This window comes from Eublepharis macularius, chromosome 5, assembly GCF_028583425.1.
Source record: "Eublepharis macularius isolate TG4126 chromosome 5, MPM_Emac_v1.0, whole genome shotgun sequence".
Classification (NCBI taxonomy): domain Eukaryota; kingdom Metazoa; phylum Chordata; class Lepidosauria; order Squamata; family Eublepharidae; genus Eublepharis; species Eublepharis macularius.
The window spans coordinates 115659979-115682537 of NC_072794.1; the positions used below are offsets into that span (position 1 = coordinate 115659979).

The 22559-nt window shown below is 41.1% G+C and overlaps 1 protein-coding gene across 5 annotated transcripts in view; it reads left to right on the plus strand.

The window, feature by feature from the left end:
• Positions 1–22559, plus strand: part of SRGAP2 (SLIT-ROBO Rho GTPase activating protein 2) — a 305908-nt gene that overhangs the window by 103955 nt on the left and 179394 nt on the right. For all 5 annotated transcript variants that reach the window (XM_054979474.1, XM_054979478.1, XM_054979475.1 and 2 more), the window contains exon 3: positions 13764–13956. In XM_054979474.1, coding sequence (XP_054835449.1) covers positions 13764–13956 — 193 coding nt within the window. The remainder of the gene's footprint in view (positions 1–13763; positions 13957–22559) is intronic.

A 22559-nucleotide genomic window follows, 5' to 3' on the forward strand; every position in this document is an offset into this window, starting at 1 on the left:
GGTTGGACAGGTTGGGGGCCATCTAAAGGACTTCGCGCCCCAGTGGAGACAGACTGTATCAGGCAAATGGGTGCTGGAAACAGTATCCAAGGGTTATTCCTTGGAATTTGAGAAGGTGCCAAATAGGCACTTTATCCAAGTGCTTCAGAACCAATCACAGCAGAAACATCTGAAGCTAAAAGAAGCTATCAAGCACTTGCTACAGATCAAGGTGATAGAACCGGTACCAACGCAGTTCAAGAAACAGGGTGTGTACTCGGTTTTCTTCATCGTCCCAAAGAAGAACAGGGACGTCAGGGCCATATTGGACCTGAAATGGCTGAACCTCCACATAAGATCTAGGAAGTTCAAAATGGAAACAATGAAGTCCACCACGGGAGCCATACAACAAGGGGACTTTTTGGCATCCATAGATCTGTCAGAGGCCTACTTACACATCCCTATACGATCTTCACACAGGAAGTACCTAAGTTTCGCCTACGACGGGGAGCACTACCAGTACAGGGCTCTCCCCTTCGGCCTGAAATCCTCACCGAGGGTATTTACAAAAGTGCTCGTAACGCTTATGGCCTTCCTCGAGTCCAACGAATAGCCCCGTCGCCTTATCTGGACGATATCCTGATAAAGGCCCCATCCCCACAATCAGCACAGATGGCGGTGTCACTGGCAATAGCTTGCCTGGAGGGGCATGGTTTTGTTATCAACCGACAGAAGAGCATACTGTCCCCAACACAGAGAATTGTCCACCTGGGGGTGATTGTGGATACAGTGCTGAACAAGGCTTTTGTATCTCTGGAGAGACAACAGAAAATCTGCTCTTTGGTTTAATCCATCCAATCGGGAAAACTGATGGAGATAATGCAGCTGGCCAAACTGCAAGGCATGACGGTGTCCTGTCAGGATACACTCCAGTGGGCCAGATTCCACACCAGACCATTACAGTCCATCTCAGGATTGGCCGCAAAGTCTTCTCTATGCCTTCCCTCCACTGAAGATAATACACAGAGTAATACAGAGAATCGTTGATCAGAAGGCGGATGTAAACATGATCACCCCCTTCTGGCCACGGAGACCTTGGTTCCAAGACCTCAAGAGGATGTCCTGTTCGGAACCGTGAACACTGCTATACAGGGAAGATCTGTTGACACAAGGGAAGATTTGGCATCCAAATCCAATGTCCCTAAAGCTGACGGTTTGGCGGTTGAACACGGACAACTTAGGGATTTAGGATATTCTGAGAGGGTGATTTCTACCATGTTGGCCTCAAGGAAGGGCTCTACCAACAAAAGCTACAATAAGACATGGCAACTGTTCACTGAATGGTGTGACAAGAAAGGACGGAACCCTATGTCGGTATCCATGAGACAGATTCTCCTATTCCTACTAGATGGTTTAGACAAAGGACTCTACCAGTACTCTGAAAAGGCAGGTGGCGGTGATTTTGGCAATCAGGGGATCCAAGACCGGGACGTGTCTCCCTACACACCCTCATGTCAAAAGGTTCTTGAGAGGGACCATGTTACAAAATCCACCTCAAGTGCATCGTTTCCCTACCTAGAATCTGAACTTGGTGCTGAATGCTCTCACTAGAGAGCCCTTTGAACCAATGGTGACTTGTTCCCTTAAGGACCTGACTCTTAAAACTGTTTTCCTATTGGGCTTGACCTCTGCTAGAAGGGTGTCAGAGATAGGAACTCTTTCAGTAAATAAGGATCTGTGTATTAGTTTTAAGGTAGTTTTAAGGACAGACCCTGCCTTTATACCAAAAATCAATTCGTCTTTCCATAGGGGGGAAGACATAGTCCTGCCTTCCTTCTGTACCAATCCTAAACACGAGAAGGAGAGGGAGTGGTACAGACTAGACGTGAAAAGGGCACTGAGTTTCTATATTGAAAGAACCAGTCAGATACGTAAAGTGGAGAGTATGTTTGTTTCATTTAGAAGAAGCTCTATGGGTGAGAGAGTGACATCATCCACGCTGAGTAGGTGGATTAGAGAGTGTATTAGGATGGCATACAAAGCCAAGAATCTTTCACCACCATCACTGCGCTCTCCCTAAGAGGAGCAGCCACCTCGGCGGCATACAGGTCTTTCCCATCATTGGAGAGGATATGTAAAGCCACGACACGGAAATCAGTACACACATTCACTAAACATTATAAAATAGATCAGATGGCTTCAGCAGAAGTGGCCTTTGGCAGGAGGGTGCTAGCTCGTCCTGGAAACAGAATACCCGCCCAAGGGCACACTGCTAGGCATATATCCCAAAGGTCTTGACTGCCCCACTCCGGACCACAGGAGAATGGAAGATTTATATTCACTTACCATGAAGCTTCCTTTCTCGGTGGTCCAGGAGTGGGGTAGTCAGAAACCCACCCAGTTTAATTTAAAAAAAAGAAGGAAAGAAGGAAGGAAAACAGGCCATTTTAGGCAGGTTGGTTTGGGGTGTTGTTTAACCAGTTAAGTTTGGAAAAGTTAATCTGTTAGTATTATAGTTATGTGGAACGACATGAAAAGCCTGGAAAAGAAAATTTGACAGGGATTGATGAGGGCTTGAAAAGGAACTGGAGAGCCTGGGAGCCCCTCCCCCGAGGATCGCAATTTTCGTCCGACCCTGCGCAAGAGACGGAGGAGGAGCTACCCAAAGGTCTTGACTGCCCCACTCCTGGACCACCTAGAAAGGAAGCTTCACGGTAAGTGAATATAAATCTTCCATTTTGAATGAATATGCACTTAAGTTCAGCTCCTCATGTATCTAGTTAAATGATAAAGACCTTTCTCTATAAAACTTTCTCTGCTTGAGACACTGGAGAGCTGCTGCCAGTCCAGTTATGGTAGTGAGCCTAATGAGGTGGTCTGACTCTCCGTGTAAGGCAGCTTCATATGGTCATATATATGAATTCTGGAGCGGGCCCAGGATCCATTTCTGTTGATGCCTTCTTGGCCTGTTTGATAGGTTTAACAGATCCTAGATGTCTCTGGAGCTGAACTGTGCCACCCTATGTTAAAAACTCAGCTCTCTTGTTTATTGCAAGTCCTGAAGCATACAAATCAGGACCTAGAGAGTTACAGAGTTTGCTAAAAGATTGTTGAAAACCTTCTGGGCATTCTAGGCCTCCCCACACCTGTTCTGATGCCTTCGACATGTGTATGTTAGGCACCTGTCCTTGATGAATGAGGAGGTATGTTAGAGGCAGACTTAGAGGAGGAAAATTCTTCAATTAGAGGAGGATTTTACTAGGATCTCCTTTGTTAGAAAAGAATGAAGCAAGACAACAGAGCACTGAGTCAGAACAGCATCTTGGCTGAACTGAAGTAACATAAGCAAGACCCTTTGGTACATGATGGAGTCAGTTTCTTTCTGTATTTGCATTGTGCTGGGGAATGTCTCTCTGTCAGCTTTTCTGGGCTGCCATTATACTTCTATAGCTATGATGTGGTTTGGCTGGACATCTTCATTCTTACCTATTCTTCTGCCAACATGCCTCCTAGTATTCTGCAAATAGCCCAAGTACTGTATTTCATGAGCACTGTGTGAATGGCAGAAAACCGTTGATCACAAGACCAAGCTGGAGGTAAAGACTGAGGCCAACAAAATTGGAGATTGGTCATGGCAAGAATACTGCGCAGTGGGTATAACAGAGGCCTGGAGCAGCCTAAGTGACCACACCAGGCTTCTCTGCATGCACTTTGGAGCGGAAGCTATGCAAAACAGGAAGCACTACTAGCACCACTCTGTATGTCTGAAAACTGTGGAGAGGCCTGTCTGTGCTAGATTTGTTTGATGCGTGTCTGGAGTAGGCTGCAATACTCTCCCTTTTATTGTTTAACATCTATATGCACCCCCTTGCCCAGTTGGTGCAAAGTTTCGGGCTTGGGTGTCATCAATATGCAGATGACACCCAGCTGTATCTGATGATGGACGGCTGGCCCGACTCAGCCCCAGACCTCCTGGAACATGCGTTTGCAGCCGTGACTGATTGGTTGAAACAGAGTCGACTGAAACTGAACCCAACAAAGGTGGAAGTCCTGTACTTGAGCCACGGGGGACTGGGTTCAGGACTCCGGCTCCCAGCCCTCGATGGGGCACAGCTTGTGCCAGTTCCGAGGGTCAGGAGCCTGGGGGTGATCTTGGATGCCTCCCTGAAAACGGAGGCACAGGTCGCAGCGGTTGTCAGGTCTTCTTTTTTCCACCTGCGGCAGTCCAGGCAACTTGTCCCCTACCTGTCTACCTGTGACTTAACTACAGTGATCCAGGCAACGGTCATCTCTAGGTTAGATTACTGTACTCTGCGCGGGCCTACCCTTGAGCCTGACCCAGGGATTGCAGCTGGTGCAAAATGCAGCGGCGTGTGTCATTATGAAAGCACCAAATAGGGCGCATATTATACCAATACTGCGTGAGCTGCATTGGTTGCCAGTAGAGTACTGGATAAGGTTCAAGTTCTGGTATTGACCTATAAGGCCTTGTGTGGACTGGGGCCAGCATATTTGAGGGACCGTCTCTCCCCATATATTCCCCGGAGGACCCTCTGATCAGGAGAAAAACAATTGTTATTGGTCCCTGGCCCCAAGGAGGCCCGCCTCACCTCGACTAGAGCCAGGGCTTTCTCAGTCCTGGCTCCTACCTGGTGGAATGCTCTGTCTACTGAGACCAGGGCCTGGCAGGATTTGCTATCTTTCCGCCGAGCCTGTAAGACAGAGTTGTTCCGCCAGACTCATGGCTGAGGTTGGGCCTCCGCTGGCTGGAGGATGCAACATCTACCCCCCTCCCTGTGAAAGCTGCCCACCAATGTTTGTTTTTCAGCTGCTGTTACTGTGCTGCTATATCTAGTTGTACTACTGTATTGCTTGTTAATAGTTGTATTGCTGCCGCCAGGCAAAGAGTGCTGCTATTTTCATATGATGTTTTAATATGGAACGTTTTAAAATGATTTTAAGGTTGTTATCTGCCCTGAGCCCGCTTGTGGGGAAGGCGGAATACAAATATGATACAAATAAATAAAAATAAATAAATTTAAAGAGTTACATTACACTCCATAGTTTGGCTGAGTGGAATGGATTCTTTTCTAGAACCCAGTGGTTCTGCTCATTTGTAGCTCTTAACTAGAGCCTTTTGAAATGGTTTCAGTGCTCCGGAAGCACTGGAACCATATTCATGAAGGTATGTTGGTATTATGGTTCTTTCACTGTGCCTTCCCTAAAATGGCGAAAACAGCATTTTAAAATTCAGGGGAAACCATGCCAATCGGATAACTCTTGTGACAGCAGCAGACTGTGTGTATGCAGGTTAATGGAATTGGAATATCTGTGTTGTATTTAATGTAGGCTCTCATTCTAAAAGTGATTTTTTTGTGTGTGTTTATAACCTAATCGTAAAGAGTTTTAAAAAGCTTTAATTGCATGCTTGTTGACCTGTTGCTTTCAGAACACTGAGCTTGTTACCCCGAATTTTTAAAAACTGAACTCTCCTTGAAGTTTGACATCTTTTGGAACATTACCGCAGAATTGTATGACTTTTTTTTGCAACAGCAAACTTCCTCAGATCAGCTGACTTTCTGGGGAATTTTGCACTCTTGATAAGCGTGAGAAGTCAGTTAACTTTCCATTCTGTAAATGAAAACTTAAAAATATACACATTTAAAACTTTCAGCTGACTTGTTTTGACTGGCAAATACAGCAGTAGGCAAGCATATATCTATATGCTTGCAAACAAAACAAAACAAAATCTGACCTGTAATGTTTCTTATGGGAATGAATAAACTGGAAACCACATCATTTGAGCAGAGTTAAAACAGATTTAAGCGTAGATAAAAGGTATGAGAAAGAAGAGATGAAAAGCAAACTTGTAAAGATTCGAGCAATTCACCACCGACATCGCAAAGGTATTTAATTTCCCCTCAGATTCCTGAGATTATTGTTGACATTTGCATTGCTGGGTAAAAAACATTGTGGTAGCTTGTTTTTAGGATACAGAAACAAGTACTTGTGGTAGGAATCTTTTGTGCCTAAAAGGGTGAGGGATAGTTTTCAAGACAATTGAACATCTGCAAAATGTGTATCAAACTAATAAAGCAATGTGAATTTTACAGAAGTAACAGTTTGTCTAGTGATGTATGAATTGAAAGATCAAGTATCAAATAACTAGTTGGTCTTTGTGATGCTTCAGCATTTCTGTTTATATTAGCAAGACATTGTTCAGCCTACACAGTATCTCCTCCTTGATATACCATTAATTTTAGACTTCAAAATAGACCTCTGTTTGTCATAGTGAGCATGAACACTATTTGCTTGCTGTGCGTGCATGCTTCCTCCCTACACTCTAACCATTGTGCAACACATTGAAAGTGCCATCTTTGATGTTGATTGTATTGATCATTAGGCTTTCTAAGAGTTTGACCTTCATAAACCTACAAAAAAAAGAGAAATCCACTTTTGTAATTTAACGGTAACCCTGTTTATTGAGCCAGAGTGTTGCCTGGTTTCGCTGTCCTTTGCTCCTTTTCCCTCATGCATAAATTTCAGCTGTGCCTATGGTTGCTGTATATTTGCTGTCAGTGTGCCTACTGAATAACCATAGGGGTCAGGAACCCTGTTGGAGCAAATGTTGGTTAAGTTCCAAAACAGAGGGGTTAAGAAACAACCTAAAAATATATTAGAAAATATTTATTATAAATGTGCACAACTGTAGATTAAAAACAAGTTTAAAACATAAGGCCTGAATGGCAGGCTGCATGTATATGCTAAATTGCTAAAACATCTCAAGGTGCAGATGATGGTACAGTGCAATGACCATCACAAATAGACCAAGGTACAGTAAAAAACCAGACATGTTTTGGCCCTAAAGCCTTCCTCAGTGGTCAATTGTACATTTTTACATTTTCTTTGCATTTGTATTGTGTTAGGGTAAAATACCAACCAAATGCAAATAAATAAATACTGGTGGTTAAAGGACAGGCTGCATCAACTTAATTCTGCTACTTACTGATAATCTGCTTACTAAAACAGATTTACTTCATTAAAAGTACATATAATAAAAAAATCTCTGTTCTGATTTTATTAGATTTGGAAAACAAAGGCATTTTCAGTTTTGGTATTAGCCTTTTACAAGCAGGGGACCCACAAAGACGTGCAGGGGGCATCTCATGTTCCCCTACTGCACCATGTCCTCTTTCCATTCCCTGCCCAGCCATAGGCTCTCCCCTTTTCTTTCTTCCTTTTCTCTTTCCCACTCGTCTTTATCTGTTCCTGTATTTTTTACCTTTCTCCCTTCCACCCCATGCAGCCTCTCCCCTATGGCCCAGGTGCATGGTGGGGAACCTGCAAGGGCCTGTGTGGGGTACTTCACTTTTCCCTGAGCCTGTCTGATGGGGAGGGTGGTCTAGAAATGTGATTAAATAAATAAATAAACAAATCTTGTGTGGGGTACTCCACTTTCCCCCTATATCCTATGAGTCCTCCCTGAAAGGTTAAAACAGTCCTGTAAAGGACTCCGGCCCTTCCCGCTGCCTTTTCCTGATAGAAACCCAGCCTGGAAGACTGACATAATTGTGACTTGGTTGCCTAGCATCGGCCACTGAGAGCATCATGTTAAAGCCACAGGAACTCCTTTTAGTATTTTGGGTTTTTTTTAACCCTCTATGTTTTTTGGAGGGAGGGGGTTTCAGATTTTTCTTTAAACTTGGAATGTTTTTCAGGTGTACAGGAAGATCTGTCATCCTTTCATAACTTCGGTCTCCAGATTGAAGAATCCACAGATCAGGGCCACTTCGTTATTAGTATATAGGATTGTAGCTCTTCCTTCATGAGCTTTCAATGAAGAAATAACTAAAAATAGCCCCAAGAGCAGGAAGAGTAGCTGATTAGGTGGATCCTGCTTGCTTATAAATGTTTAAGTTCTAGTTCAGTTCACAAATAGTAGCACAGGCATGATGCTGACTTAGAAAATATATTTTGGTTATTTACAACGCCTGGGACTTAACCTAGTAAAGATGCTTCCAAATTAGAATCATTGCTTTAAAAACCTTATATTATGTTTTCATTCCAAATGAACCTTCTTTTCTGGGGCTGAGTTTGGTGGGGGATAAAAAAACAGTTTGTAAGAAAAGATGGTTATCAACAGTACTGATTGGCTAGTGCTGTGGGATACTAATAATTCCCTTTCAATTCCCAAATCAGTTTTGCATCAGGATTCTTCTTTATTTAATAATAATAACATTCAATTTATATACCACCCTTCAGGACAACTTAAACACCCACTCAGAGCAGTTTACAAAGTATGTTATTATCCCCATGACAATCACCCTGTGAGGTGGATGGGGCTGAGAAAGCTCCAGAGAGCTGTGACTGACCCAGGGTCACCCAGCTGGCTTCAGGTGGAAGAGTGGGGAATTAAACCCGATTCTCCAGATTAGAGTCTTGCCACTCTTAACCACTACACCAAATTGGCTGTCCTTTTCCATTTCATAAATAAAGTAAAGCACACAGAAATGTGGGCGGAACTTCTATTTTTTAAATAAATAAAGGCAGTTCACCCAATTCATGGTTGACAGGGGCAAAGCTTACGCTTGAGCCAGCATAGGTTAATCAGTAGGTATTTTATATGTTCAAATTGTGGAAGGAATCCAGACTTATGGTTGACATAGTGAGAAATTTTCTTTTTATGTTACATCTCTTCTCAGTCATCCTCTAAATTTGGGTTCAAGGAAAAAAATCATTCAGAAAGGGCACTGAAGGTGTATTTTGATCTTTTTTCTATTTTTTGTATTTAGGCAGTCTTGCTGGATATTTTTATCCACTGTACTTTTTTCATTCTTATCCTTTGCTTGTGGCACACTGTGATTTAGTTTACATAAATTCTAGTGATGCCATTCAAAGGGAAAGGAATATGGAACTTTTAGAAGGAGGAAAGAATGTGGAGAATCAAAATAATGGGGGGGCCTAATTCAAAGTGTGTAAGGTAGGAGAGATCAGTACTATGATTTAATGAATTGCATCTGAAGTTTTATTGTGGGATGTTCTCTGATGCATTAACTCGCTGTACCTTGGTGTGTTGTGACAGTCGGCCCACAATACCTTTTTCTTACATTGTATATCCTAAGACAATGGCTCTGTGTAGCTCCAGAAAACTTTGTACTTAAGGAAATTCTTGTCTTAATTTTTGTGGTGTTTTGTTCTGGCAGCAATCAAAATAATACATGAGCAAGCCTGCTCTTTCATAGCTCATTCTTGCTGATGGATCATTTGGGTTTTCAAGGAACTGTTTCCCACTGTCAGGAACTCAACCAGCTGATACTTTCTGTCTTATGAAAACACGTTGGTTGATTTACCACAAAGCACTAGCCCTGATGTAGCACATTTCTGCAAAAGCAAAGGGGTTGCCAATTTGATCTGGCAGTTTTATCTGGCATGCTGCATGTAAGGTACGTAACTAGATCTTTATTTGTGTAATTAGGCTTTTAAAGGATCATAGTAGTTCAACTTAATGACTTCATAACAATTCAGAACGAGTTTAAAGATGGGAGATGGAGTGAGGTTTGGAGTGAAATAGAAGTTCAACTTCAAGAGTATCCTGTAACTTTTTAAAAACTTGATTGTCCCCCGTGCCCCCCCCCCCCAGTCTGGTTAGCAGTGATTGGTGTGTTCACTCCAAAAGAATTGGAAGGGAAACAGAATATGATAGAATCCCTTATGCAATATCTCTATTTTATTTACATTATTTATAGTCTGCCTTTCTCATTGAGAATCAAGGCGGATTACAGGGTATGATGAGGTGGAACAGTCAATTTCAAGGTCATTTCAATAAACAATGCAATAGGGTCTATAAATACAAATTTGCAAAGATTTAAAACCAGCAGAAATGTAATGCAGAGTTAAAGAAATACTGAAATAGAGCATAAGCAATTTTAAGAGTGATACATTAAACAATATAGAACTACCTGGTAGGATTATACCCAAAACAACAAATAGCACACAGTAGCACATAGTAATGTCTGTGATTTCTGTCCCTTTTCTGATACATCCTTCTGAGATCACTTCCTTACAGTACAGCCCTCATATCTGTGTAAAAAAGCCCCCTTGGATCATTCCATTTTGCATCATTTGTGGAAATACAGGATTAGAGAGACTGGGCAATGAGGGGTATATTCAGAGGCTGGTACTGGAAATAACTGTGGTCTTTCTCTTGCATACAGAGAGAGACTGAAAAGTCTAGGTTGGTTTATTTTTAATTGAGAAGAAAACAATTATAGGCTAAGTCAATTAATACCGCAAACTGTTCTGTGTCTCCTTGGCTTCTTAGCCAAAAAGAAGCTTTTTCCATTTAATGCCCCAGAAGATTAGTATTCTGATTACTTCCACTACTGGCAGTAAAAACTGCCTATTTCAGCTTGGTAAAACTCTCCATGGGATAAAGTTGTTCCAGAACTAGGTCTCCCAGCCACCCAGCATCACCTGCCCTCAAAGCTACAAAAGTGATTTCCTCAGCAGGTACAAGTGCTATTATTAGAAATCATTGAGCTTGCTGCGCTCCTACCTTAAAAAAAATCAATGACAGACAAACTAGTATAGAAAGTTGTACTGAGCAAGAAGCTTATTAATAATGTGTAACAATGACATTATCTTTCCAGGGTGTGTGTGTGTGTGTATCTATCTGTTCCATTCCTTCCTAATATATTTATATTTTTATATGTGCAAGTGCATCCATATGTGCTGGTGAAATGCTTAACGTTTCCTACCACCTTATACAGAAGATCTATATGTTGTCATGCACTTTTGAGAGTTGTTGTTTCTGGATCTAAAATGGTCTTCTGAATTAAGTACACTGCTATAGAAGAAAGTTTACCAACTATTGGTCTCAAAAACGAGGTTTCAACCGAGCTTAAGTTGAATTGATTAAGGTTTTTAAAAGAGAAGTGGAGTTGGAGGTGGATGTGAGGAAAGGTAAGGGGACCAAAAGTATGTGGTACAAAACACTGAAAGTCTCATACTTTAGTGTTAAATGTGGCTTTTGGTTCTGACTATAATGATTATTTGTGTGGAATATTCACGTTGCAGGTGAGACACATAAAGATTCCACACAGTTGTGTCTTGATCTTTTTGTATGCTCTGATCAATTTTGGGCAATGGAGTTGTGCAATTATATTAGCATTTGGGAACTTGTAAAGGGATATGCTTACCTGTTCTCATCTGAATAGGAAGTGATGGCTTTGTGTGTGTGTTTATTTCTCTGATAGGCAGCTTCCTTCACTATTTAACTGTTGGCCCAAGGCAGCAGTGTGTGTGTTGCTTGTAGAACTGTTCAGAAAGACATTTCACTTCTATTTTCAGTGGGTACTTCTGAGTTCAGTTAGTGAGACAAAGCTGGCTGCTATCTGTAGGTTTGTTTCAATCATGGGTTCTTCCTCGTTTACACATGTTTTTTTCTCTCTCTGTATATTTTTCAAAAGGGCCATTTTAGAAATAAATACTTGAAACAGTCTTTTTGCCCCAAATGAGAGTTTGTATCAAGCTTTGTATCGTGATGATCCGCAGCCATAAACAAAGACAGAAGCGTCTTGAATGCTAAGTGCAGCATTTGCTTATTTATATTGTTCAATATAAATTCAGTCTTGGAACAAGGCTGCTTTATAAACAGGCTGTGAGAGGCCGCAGCAAATTTCCAGCAGTAACAGGCAGTTCTAATTAACATTTTGAGTTTCCAGGGAGTCATGGAGGAAAATGCTTAATCATTTGGCAGGTTGGGGGTGGGGCAGTTATTGATGAAGTTGGAACCATCCACTTTACTTAACAGCTCAGTAGTCCAAAGTGGTGGGCAATGGAGTTTAATTGTGAGAACAGAAAATAGTGCTATCAGTTTCAAAATTTGGTGGCTGATTAGTGTAGCTTTCCTGTGAGGTAGAAATGTAAATGAATGTCCCCATAGGCTGTTGCAACTTGCAAGCATTGGGTGGTCTTAATTAAACATTTATCAGTCTAAAAAGCACAATATTAACAGCAGCCCTATTGAATGTGGAAAACACCCTTTGTGCAGGCAAAAGGAATTTGCTTGCAGATTTTGCACAGAGACATCCTTTTCACAAAAAATGGTCCCATCTTTCCAATGATTGTTTCCATTTGGGAGATGTTAGTTTGTTGGGCCTTCCAAAGGCAGCGCATTCTTAATTTGATGTGCTGCATGTAATTGCAGTGGTGCAGCTGAAATTCCATCCAGTTTGGTGTAGTGGTTAAGAGCGCGGGACTCTAATCTGGAGAGCCAGGTTTGATTCCCCACTCCTCCACTTGAAGCCAGCTGGGTGACCTTGGGTCAGTCACGGCTCTCTGGAGCTCTCTCAGCCCCACCCACTTCACAGGGTGTTTGTTGTGGAGATAATAATGGCATACTTTGTAAACTGCTCTGAGTGGGCATTAAGTTGTCCTGAAGGGCGGTATATGAATCGAATGTTGTTGTTATCTAATTGAATAATCCCTATTTGGAGCTTTCCAGCATGATTATGCCTTTGGTTTTGCCCTAGGAAAAGCCTGCAAAGGAATTCCCTCTTGAGAGAAGTTGAATTATCACTAGAGAATTGCAGCACTAGCCAACCCTGCAGTCTTTATCTAAACTTTCAGTACATTTTTGGGCAATGGCTGCTTTGTTTGGAAGCAATATATACCCTTGGAGTTGCAGATTGGTATAACCTTCAGCAGAGATTGTGCTGGATTCCTGATTGCCTTTATGCCTTGATCATACAGTATCTAGCTGTAGCTATTTTTCAGTCTATGGACAAAGGTGTAATAATGGAGAAAGGCTTTATTGAAATCTTGCTTGGTTAGAGGCCAGAGGGGAGGTATAAGGGAGGGTAGCAAGTTTAACCTTGATTTTACTGACTTTCCCATAATATTTATCACTATATTCTGCTTTTCTTTGGGAAGCATAGCCACCCATCAAGTACTCCTCAGTCTGAGACAGGCTTAACTTTGACAGTGTAACAAGATTAGCAGCGTTGGTTACAAGGAGGATGCCAGCTCCCACCAGTTGAGGCGGGCACGAACCAAAATACGAACCAAAGTTCATCACGAACCAGGCCGGTTCATGGTTCGCGAACTAGTGGTTCGTAGAAGCTCATTTCTCATGAACCGTGATGAATTTTAGCCTGGTTCATTTGGTTCATATTTCGGTTCATCACTGCAGACACTCTGGTGCCGATCAATCAGTTTCTTAGGCAAAGTGGGGAGGGATGGGCTCTCTGCAGAACTTCTGCTGACCCAGAAGTGACGTTTTCACGAACCGAATGAACCAGTTCACAAGCAGGGCAAGTTCATGAAAGTTTGTGGTTTGTGAAACGTCACAAACCACGAACCGCCCATCTCTACCCACCAGCCTTTAATAGAGGGCATCAGGACAGAGGCTGTATCAGGGCCATGGATGCAACATTATGGAGGCACACAGCTACATAATGTGCATAGCAGAACCTGGCATGGGTGCAGGCAATGACATTACTTGCTGCCACTGTGTTCTATCCATTCAACAGTTGTGCAGCTACATGGTGCTGCACCTTGGCACCTCAGGCACTGCCTCCTGACACCTTTGAATAAGGGCACTACATTCCCCCTACCCCTTCAGCAGCATTTAGTGATAGGAGCTGGAGTCCCTCCTGCAAACTTCCCGGCCAGCCGCTGATGACCAGCATTGTGTTTTGTCAAGTAGTTAATGACTTTCCCTCTTGTGTTAACAATCTATTTTAATGATGTATGTGTGTGGCTTTTCCCTTCTTGGTTTACAGAGATTCGAGCGCAGCTTATTGAGCAACTGAAATGTCTTGATCAGCAATGCGAGCTTAGAGTTCAGCTACTCCAGGACCTACAAGATTTCTTCCGCAAGAAGGCTGAAATTGAGATGGATTATTCCAGGAACTTGGAGAAGCTGGCTGAACGGTTTCTGGCAAAAACAAGGAGCACCAAAGACCAGCAGTTCAAGTAAAGTGTTAACCAAGTTCCTCTTTGGGGAGGGAGAGGGGAGGTTAGAGGTAAAAGTAGGAAGAAGCTGGGCTATTAACACATACATCATATAATCAATGTCATAAAATTACTTGCTTTTTTTCTGAAGTGATATTTGTAATGTAAAATGTGAAGTCATTTTTGTTTCTTTTTCTGTTTGCTTTGGGGATGGGGAGTAAGTGGTGGGTTTAGATGCACTGAGTCAGCATATGTGAACCCTGTAGTTGCACAGCACTCGTGCTCATCTCCTGCTGACTTACAGGTTGGGAAGAAACACACACTCTTGAGAAATATAGCACATTTATATGACCAGGTATTGCTTCCTGTATTTCTGCTTGTGCATTAAAATTGCTGATTTAGGAGCAGAGGAAGCTCCCTGCCCAAACTATGAGCTGCTTTGGGGTGTATCATCTTCCAGGCTGTTTATTCTAATAAATGGAGAACTTAGTCCAGGAGTTGTTGTTTAATACAGGGCTGACAGCATCTTATTTCTGAAGAGGTTTCATATATTCCACCCACTTTCCTTGGGTTGCAAGCAAGGACTTCCCTGGCCTGTGAAGAAACAGTTTGATAGATCTTACACTCTGTCTCAGTTCCCTCCACTGCAAAAAGGAAAGAGGAAATGAGCAGCTATGAAAATGGATATGAATTATGACTTCCATTGAAAGGAATGGATGACTGTCCAGTGTAAATGTTGAGGGGAGGGTTTTCAGTTTTGGGTAGTCCAGTCTTCCACACCCATATATTAGCACAACAGTCTGGGAGTAGGCTGCTTTATGCATGACAAAGTCACTATATATGGTACTCTGACTGTAAACAAAAAGTTATCTCATAGGACATCTGTGACTATGATTGATTTTCACTTTAAGTGCCAATTACATTTATTTCTGTAGTTCTGTATTTGTGCTTGAAAGTGGAAGTTGCCCCCCAACAACTAAAATGATAGTGTGAGTCAAAAATATTGTTTGTCTCTGCCTTTTTAATTGCATCAGTGGGGCATCTTTCATATCAGATTGCACTGAGGATGATCTATTTCCCCCTTTCCCTGTAACTCCCTCATCCCAGTGAGTTATTTGCTTAATTTTAAGCTGGGTATTGTTGGAACAAATACCTGGTTTCTGATATTTGCCCTTCTGTCCCTTCTAGGCAGGAGCTTTGCTTTCCAGACTTGGGGAGAAAGGGGAAGGGTAGAAGATGCTTTTTGCAAATGCATGAAGAGGACTTTTCAATGCAGCACCAGGAATATCCAGTATCTAGATCGCTGTCCCAAGGCTCAAGGGCTTTTAAAATTTTTACTATTTTGCTGATTATTTTCAGAGTTTGAAAGTATGATCAGAAAAACTGTGGAAGAACAGTAACAAGTAAACAGCTAAGAAACCCCCAGCTTATACTGATTTGTGAGCTTTCAAGTACCCTTAGCAAGCTCCCCCCCCCACCCTTCAAGGACTGTTACAAGTTTCTTACATTTAGCTATACCATATTCACAGTAAGTCTGTGACAGGATATAAGCTTCATGTCAACTACCTATAGTTTTGGCAGCTGTTGGGCTCATGGGAATGCTATGCAAAATATGCAAATAATGTGTAAATCAACTGTAGCTTTCTGGTGTATAAGGAACGCTCAGTGTGGCCTTCAGATGGACACTGGCATAGAGAAAAGGCTTATCTTTTAGGAACTGAACTTTTCATCTCCAGTGTGTTACCAAACCCCCACCTCCAACCCTCAAACTTTCTAGAGGAACTGATATCTCAACGATGTGTGAAGCTTGTCAAGTTCTGTTCTCAAGACAGCAGCTGGGATGGCAACTTGATGTAAAATGGGCTTTGGGATGCAAATAACTTTTGGCTCCAGACTAATCAGGCTTTCCTCCGGAGATGGAATCCTTCTGGACATGCCTCCAGCCTAAATTCAGTTTGTTTAATTTTCAGCTTTTGTGGGATTAAAGTGATTTGTTTTTATTAGATGGTTGTAATCGTTGTGTTTGGGAATATGGTTTGACTGTGGTAGAAGAAGAAACCTTTCTTTTTGCCAGAAAGCCTTCCTCTGAAAGCTATTAACTTTTCACTATTGGCTTCCTTTTAAATGCTGTTTTTTTAATTAAATTTTTATTGGAATTAGAAATATTTTGTCATTTATAACAATCAAATGACTTTAATATTCCAGTTCTAACCCCCTCCCTTCCCCCCCCCGTTTGTTGACTTCCAACAGTTTTCCAACCCTTTGTCTATTCTTCCCCTACTCATTTCAACTTATTTTGTCAATTAAACATATACTTTCACACTCTTCTAAGCTAGTCTATTATAACACAGTACTAAGTCAATTTCCCTTCACTTATCAACTAACTAATACATTCCTGGCATGTTATTCAATAGTAATAATACTGGTAATATTCTCAATATCCTGTACTCTAACTTATTCATTCTAATGTCATCAATATGGGACAAACAATTTATCCCTCCCTATACATAACTTGAGTACTCATAAGTGATGAATACATTTATAAGTCAACCAATTTAACTTATACTCTATATGTCACTCTTTACTTCCTCTTATATCTCTTATATCTCTTATCTTTATAACATAAAGTCAATCAATTTGACTCATATTCTACACATTTCTAAATATACCTATAAACACAATATACGTTCGACATAAGTCAATCAATTTGACCCATGTTCTGCACATTTCTGAATATCACTATAACCAAAAATACCTTCAGCATAAGTCAATCAATTTAACCTATATTCTATATACTACTTCTCATTCCCCCCCTTCTTGTATTCATGAATTTTAATTCTGTTAATTCTCAATTACACCCCTATCTGCCAGCAACATAATTAATTAATTAATTTCTATTCTTATATATCACATAATAACTATTACTTAATACTGTATAGAATAATCAAATAGAATAATTGCTTAGTAATTCTTCTTTAACTCTCCTCCCCCCGGTATAGTCACTTCTCTCTTTTGTTTTTCTTCAATAATTTTCAAACTGCCACAGTTCTCCTCCCACCTCCCATTTTTTCACCAAATATTGTTTCAGCTTCTCCCAATCTGTGTTAAACTGTCCTGGATCAAGGTCTCTTAGTTTTCTTGTCAGTTTATCCATCTCCGCCATGTACAGCAATTTGTGAATCCAGTCCTCGATAGTTGGCACTTCTTGTACTTTCCACTTTTGCGCATACAAAAGTCTAGCCGCTGCTGTCATGTAAAAAAGCAATGTCCTATGTTGTGCTGGAATATCTTCCATTCCCAAGTTCAGTAGCAGGAGTTCTGGGTTCTTATTAACTTGAAACTGTAAAATCTCACTTATTACTCTTATTATTTCCCCCCAGTACTGCCTGACTACCTCACAAGTCCACCACATATGGTACAAAGATCCTTCATGCTTTTTACATTTCCAGCATTTATTAGACGTGTTCACATTCCCTAGCGCAATTTTCTTTGGTGTCAGGTACCAACGATGGATCATTTTATAGACATTCTCTTTAATGTTAGTGCATGTCGTAATCTTCAAAGTATTTTTCCACAAATATTCCCACGCCTCCATTGTTATTTCTTTATTAAAATTTATAGCCCACTTCACCATTTGCACCTTAACTACCTCTTCTTCAGTATACCATTTTAACAACACTTTATAGACCTTTGAAATTTCCTTTTTGTCTTCTTGTAAAATTACTTCCTCCAAGTCCGAGTTCTCCATTCTTATCCCTCCCTTGGCACAATCCGATTTATAAAGGTCTCTGAGCTGTCTATATTGAAACCAGTCATAGTTTGGAGACAACTCTTCTTGCGTCTGGAGCTCTCTCAGCCCCACCCACCTCACAGGGTGATTGTTGTGGGGTAATAATAACACTTTGTAAACCGCTCTGAGTGGGCATTAAGTTGTCCTGAAGGGCGGTATATAAATCGAATGTTATTATTATTATTATTATTAATTTAGAAAATTCTATTCGTGTTATCTCCTTATACGTTAAACACTGTTGTTCATTATCAACAGTTCTCGGATCTATCGCTTCATAAGGAACCACCCAGGAGGGAATTCCTTCTTGTAGGTAATCTCTGTACTTTTTCCATATTGTGAAGAGGCTTCTCCGAATGTAATGGTGTAAAAACATAGAGTCCGCTTTTACTTTATCATACCATAAGTATGCATGCCATCCAAATATTTTTTGTATCCCTCTAAGGCCAGCAATTTGCGATTTTTAAGCATCATCCAGTCCTTCAGCCAAACCAAGCAGATTGCCTCATAATAAAGTCTTAGGTTGGGCAGTTGCATTCCGCCTCTCTCTTTCGCGTCCTGTAACACTTTCATTTTCACTCGAGGCTTTTTGCCTGCCCAAACAAAGTCCGATATCTTTCTCTGCCATTTCTCAAACTGCTTGGAATCCCGAATAACTGGTATTGTCTGTAACAAAAACATCACTCTTGGCAGCACATTCATCTTGACTGCTGCAATTCTTCCCAACCATGACAAATTCAATCTATTCCATTTAATCAAGTCTCGCTCTATTTGAGTCCACAATTTCTCATAATTGTTCTTGAATAGATCTATATTCTTTGCAGTCAGTTCAATTCCCAAATATTTCACCTTATTTGTTACTTCACAGTCTGTTATTTCCATAAGTTGCTGTTGTTTTTGTTTAGTCATATTTTTACACAGTATCTTTGACTTCTTTTTGTTTACAAAAAAACCTGCCAAATCTCCAAATTCTGTGATTTTTTCTATTACCCTTGGCATGTTTTCAATTGGATCTTCCACAATTAACATTATATCGTCTGCAAATGCTCTGACCTTATAGGAAAAGTCTTTTATCTTTATTCCACGGATTGCATTATCTTCTCGGATCTGTATCATCAAAATTTCCAAAACCATTATAAACAACAGTGGAGACAACGGGCAATCTTGTCTTGTACCTTTGCCTATAGTCAATTTCTTAGTCACCTCGTCATTCACCACAATTGCTGCACTCTGGTCTCTGTAGATTTCTTTTACTGCTCTGATAAATCTTTCTCCCAACTGTAGCTGTTCCATAGTGGCGAACATAAAATCCCAGTTCAAATTGTCAAATGCTTTTTCAGCGTCCACAAAGAAGAACCCAACCTCCTTATCACAACGCCTATCATAATATTCAATAGCATTTATAACTGTCCTTAAATTGTCTCTGATTTGTCTATTCGGTAAAAAACCAGCTTGTTCTTCCCCAATAACTTCGGATAGCCATCCCTTTACTCTTTCCGCTAAGATCTTCGCAAAGATCTTATAGTCATTGTTAAGTAAGGAAATAGGTCTGTAATTTTTGACGTTAGTCAAGTCCTGTCCTTCTTTAGGGATCAATGATATATTAGCTTCACTCCAAGTATCTGGAATTCTTTGGTCTCTCATAACACCATTGATCACTTCTTTTAGGAATGACACCAGTTCATTGACCATTACCTTATAAAATTTAGCTGTGAGTCCATCAGACCCTGGCACCTTACCCAGATTTGTTGACTGTATTGCCTTCCTTATCTCTTCCTCTGTCACTTCACTATTCAATTTATTTCTCCAGTCTTCCGAGATCACTGGGAGCCTCATTTTCCCCAGATATGTTGCTATTGAATCTTTATTCACCTCTTTTTTATTATACAATTTAGCGTAAAATTTGTAGAAGGCTCTACTAATGGCAGTCTGTTCCAGATATACTTTATTATCCTCACATATTTTATTTATTGTCTTCTTCTCCTTCCTCTTCTTCAATTGCCATGCCAAATATTTCCCAGGTTTATTTGCTCCTTCAAACGACTTTTGATTCATTCTCTTCAGATTCCATTCCAGTTCTTTATTATTCATTGCTGTCAACTGTTCTTGTAAAATTTTAATGTCTTGGTAAACTTTCTTCTTCCCTGGTCTTTTCTTTAGTAGTATTTCTTTGGCTTTTATTTTCTCTGTAATCTCCTGTCTCTTCTCCTCTTGTTTTTTCCTGGCTCTTCCGTTTAAGTCCATTAGTATGCCTCTAATTACTGCCTTATAGGTATCCCATACCTTGTTGGTTGGTACTTCTCGATTCATGTTGTATTGTATGAAGAACTTAGTTTCCCTTCTCAACATCTCCAAGTTTTCTCCCTCTTGCAACAAGTCCTCATTTATTCTCCATCCTTTCCTCTTAGTTCTTTTCCCAAACTTCCACATAATTGGATTGTGATCTGAGCCTACCATAGGCATTATTTCCACCTCTTTAGTCCATAACACTAAGTCCTTTGAGGCCCAGATCATGTCGATTCGTGATAAAGTAGAGTGTCTTGCGGAGAAAAATGTGAATTGTCTGCCCTTGGGATTCTGTATTCTCCATACATCTTCCAAAGTTTCCTGCTGCATTAATGCAAAAAAAGTTTTTGGTAGTAGTCCTCTTTTCTTTTGTGCAGTTGCTGATTTCTTGTCCTGCTCCAAATTTGTAACTCCATTGAAGTCTCCTGCAAGAATTATCTGGTCGTAAGAAAGTTCATCTAATTGCTTCCTCAAATCCTCAAAGAAGCTTTCTTTTGCTCCATTAGGTGCATAGATTCCAATCACCAGCACTTTCTTTAAATTCCATGTACATTCCACCGCTAAAAATCTGGCTTCTGGGTCCTTAAACACTAACTTTGGCTGCAGCTCCTCTCTAATATACAAGACCACTCCCCTTTTTTTCTTTTTTGTGGCCGCTGCAAAATGAGTGCCCAATTTGCTCAGTTTTAGATATTTTACATCCTGTTTTCTAATATGAGTCTCTTGTAAACAAACAATGTCACATTTCTGTTTTAATAGCCAGTGAAAAGTACTTTTTCTCTTATTGGGTGAATTAAGTCCATTTACATTCCAAGATATAACCTTACATTCCATATTCATAGCCTTGTTGCTGGTAAGTCCTTTTCATTGTCCCTCATAAACTTTTCCATTTCAGATTCAGATCTGATGCGCTTTTTCACTCCTCCAAACTCAAATGCCAGTCCTTCCGGTAATTCCCATCTATACCTTATTTTCATGTCCTTCAAAATTTGGACTAAGGCTTTATATTTTTTCCGATCAAGCAACACCGATCTAGGTAACTCCTTCATAATAATCACCGTCTTGCCATCAACCTCCAATGGGTCTTGGAATTGCTTGCTCACAATCATTTCTTTCATATTTCTGGTTGTAAATTGCACAATCACGTCTCTTGGTAACTTCCTCTGGGTCGCAAGTCTTGAGTTTATACGATACACCACATCTAGGATAGCCACGATTTCTTCTTCTTCCTTCCCCAGGTATCCAGCTAACACTTCAGCAACTTGCTCTTGAGCTGTCTTTCCCTCCATCTCCGGCAAACCGTGAAACCTTAGCTGCTTTTCCATATACTTGCTCTCCGCAATAGCCATTCTGCCCCTCATCGTCCTCATATCTGTCTGTTGCGTGTCTGAGAGATTCTCCATCGCCTTCTCCACCACGTTAACTTTTTGCTGTGTTGCTTCCATTCCCTTTTTCATTTCTGCCAATTCACTTTTAACTGTCTCTTTAACTTCTTTGATCTCTTTCACCAGCTCCTGCTGGACCTTTAACATTTCCGAAAATCTTTTGTCTAAATTTTCCATAGCCGTCTGCCACTCTTTTTTCGACATCGTGGGGCTTGACTTGCCTCGCTCCCACGAATCTGCTCGTTTCCTTAACTCCGTGGCGCTTGGCTAAGTGTCCCTTTAATTTAATTTAATTCAAATGTCCCGGTTTCAAAAGGAAAAAAAAAGCACTTACAAAATCCAAAATGCCGGGCGTCTTTTCTCTATGGTTTTTCTATATTTTTGTAATCCAATATGGCATACTTCCTCTTCTGCTGAAGCCCGTGCCCTTCCCTCTTCAAAGATGGCGATTGCCCTCTTCCTGTCTGCCTTAGGGCCGTCTCTCTCCAGCAGCTCTATCACAATTACGTACTTCCTGTTTCCCGTCTCCTCACAGCAGCTCTCGCGATGGTAGAAGCTTTCTCACAGTCTATTATCTCCTCACAACCACAGGTATGAACAACAATCCTCCAATTTCTCTAATTACTTCTTTTAGCTTAGTCCTTTTACTAATCTGTTTCTTGCCGAGTCTTCCTCTACTTTTAATCAAACTGTTGCAGTTTAAAAGTCCCCTTTAATGCTTCTTTACTTTAAGTAATTCATCCCGTTTCAAGAGATAGTGATCTTTACCTTTTCAAACGTCTTTCAGAGTTGTAATCACTGCTTCAAACTCAGGTTCTCTTTCACCTTCTTTCCTCCTGTTGATGCTTGGGCATGTAGATCTTATGCCAGCCGTCACTGGCCCCAGAACTGCCGCAGAGATATAGGCCGACCTGTCTTAGGGTGGGACCTCAAGGGGCGGGGGAGAATCCGTTGCGCAGAACCCCCCCTCGCCCGAGATCGACGCGCCCTGAGGTACTTGAGCGTTCAAAGCCTGTTCTCCACCTGAGAACAGGGGACCACGGGCTTGTTTGCCCCCGCTGGTCACTAAAAGCGGCAGCCCGGTCAGCTCTGCTCCCAGAGCTGTGTTAGACCTCCATGGATCCCAAACAGGAAGTCCCCCTTTTAAATGCTGTTTTGATGTGGTT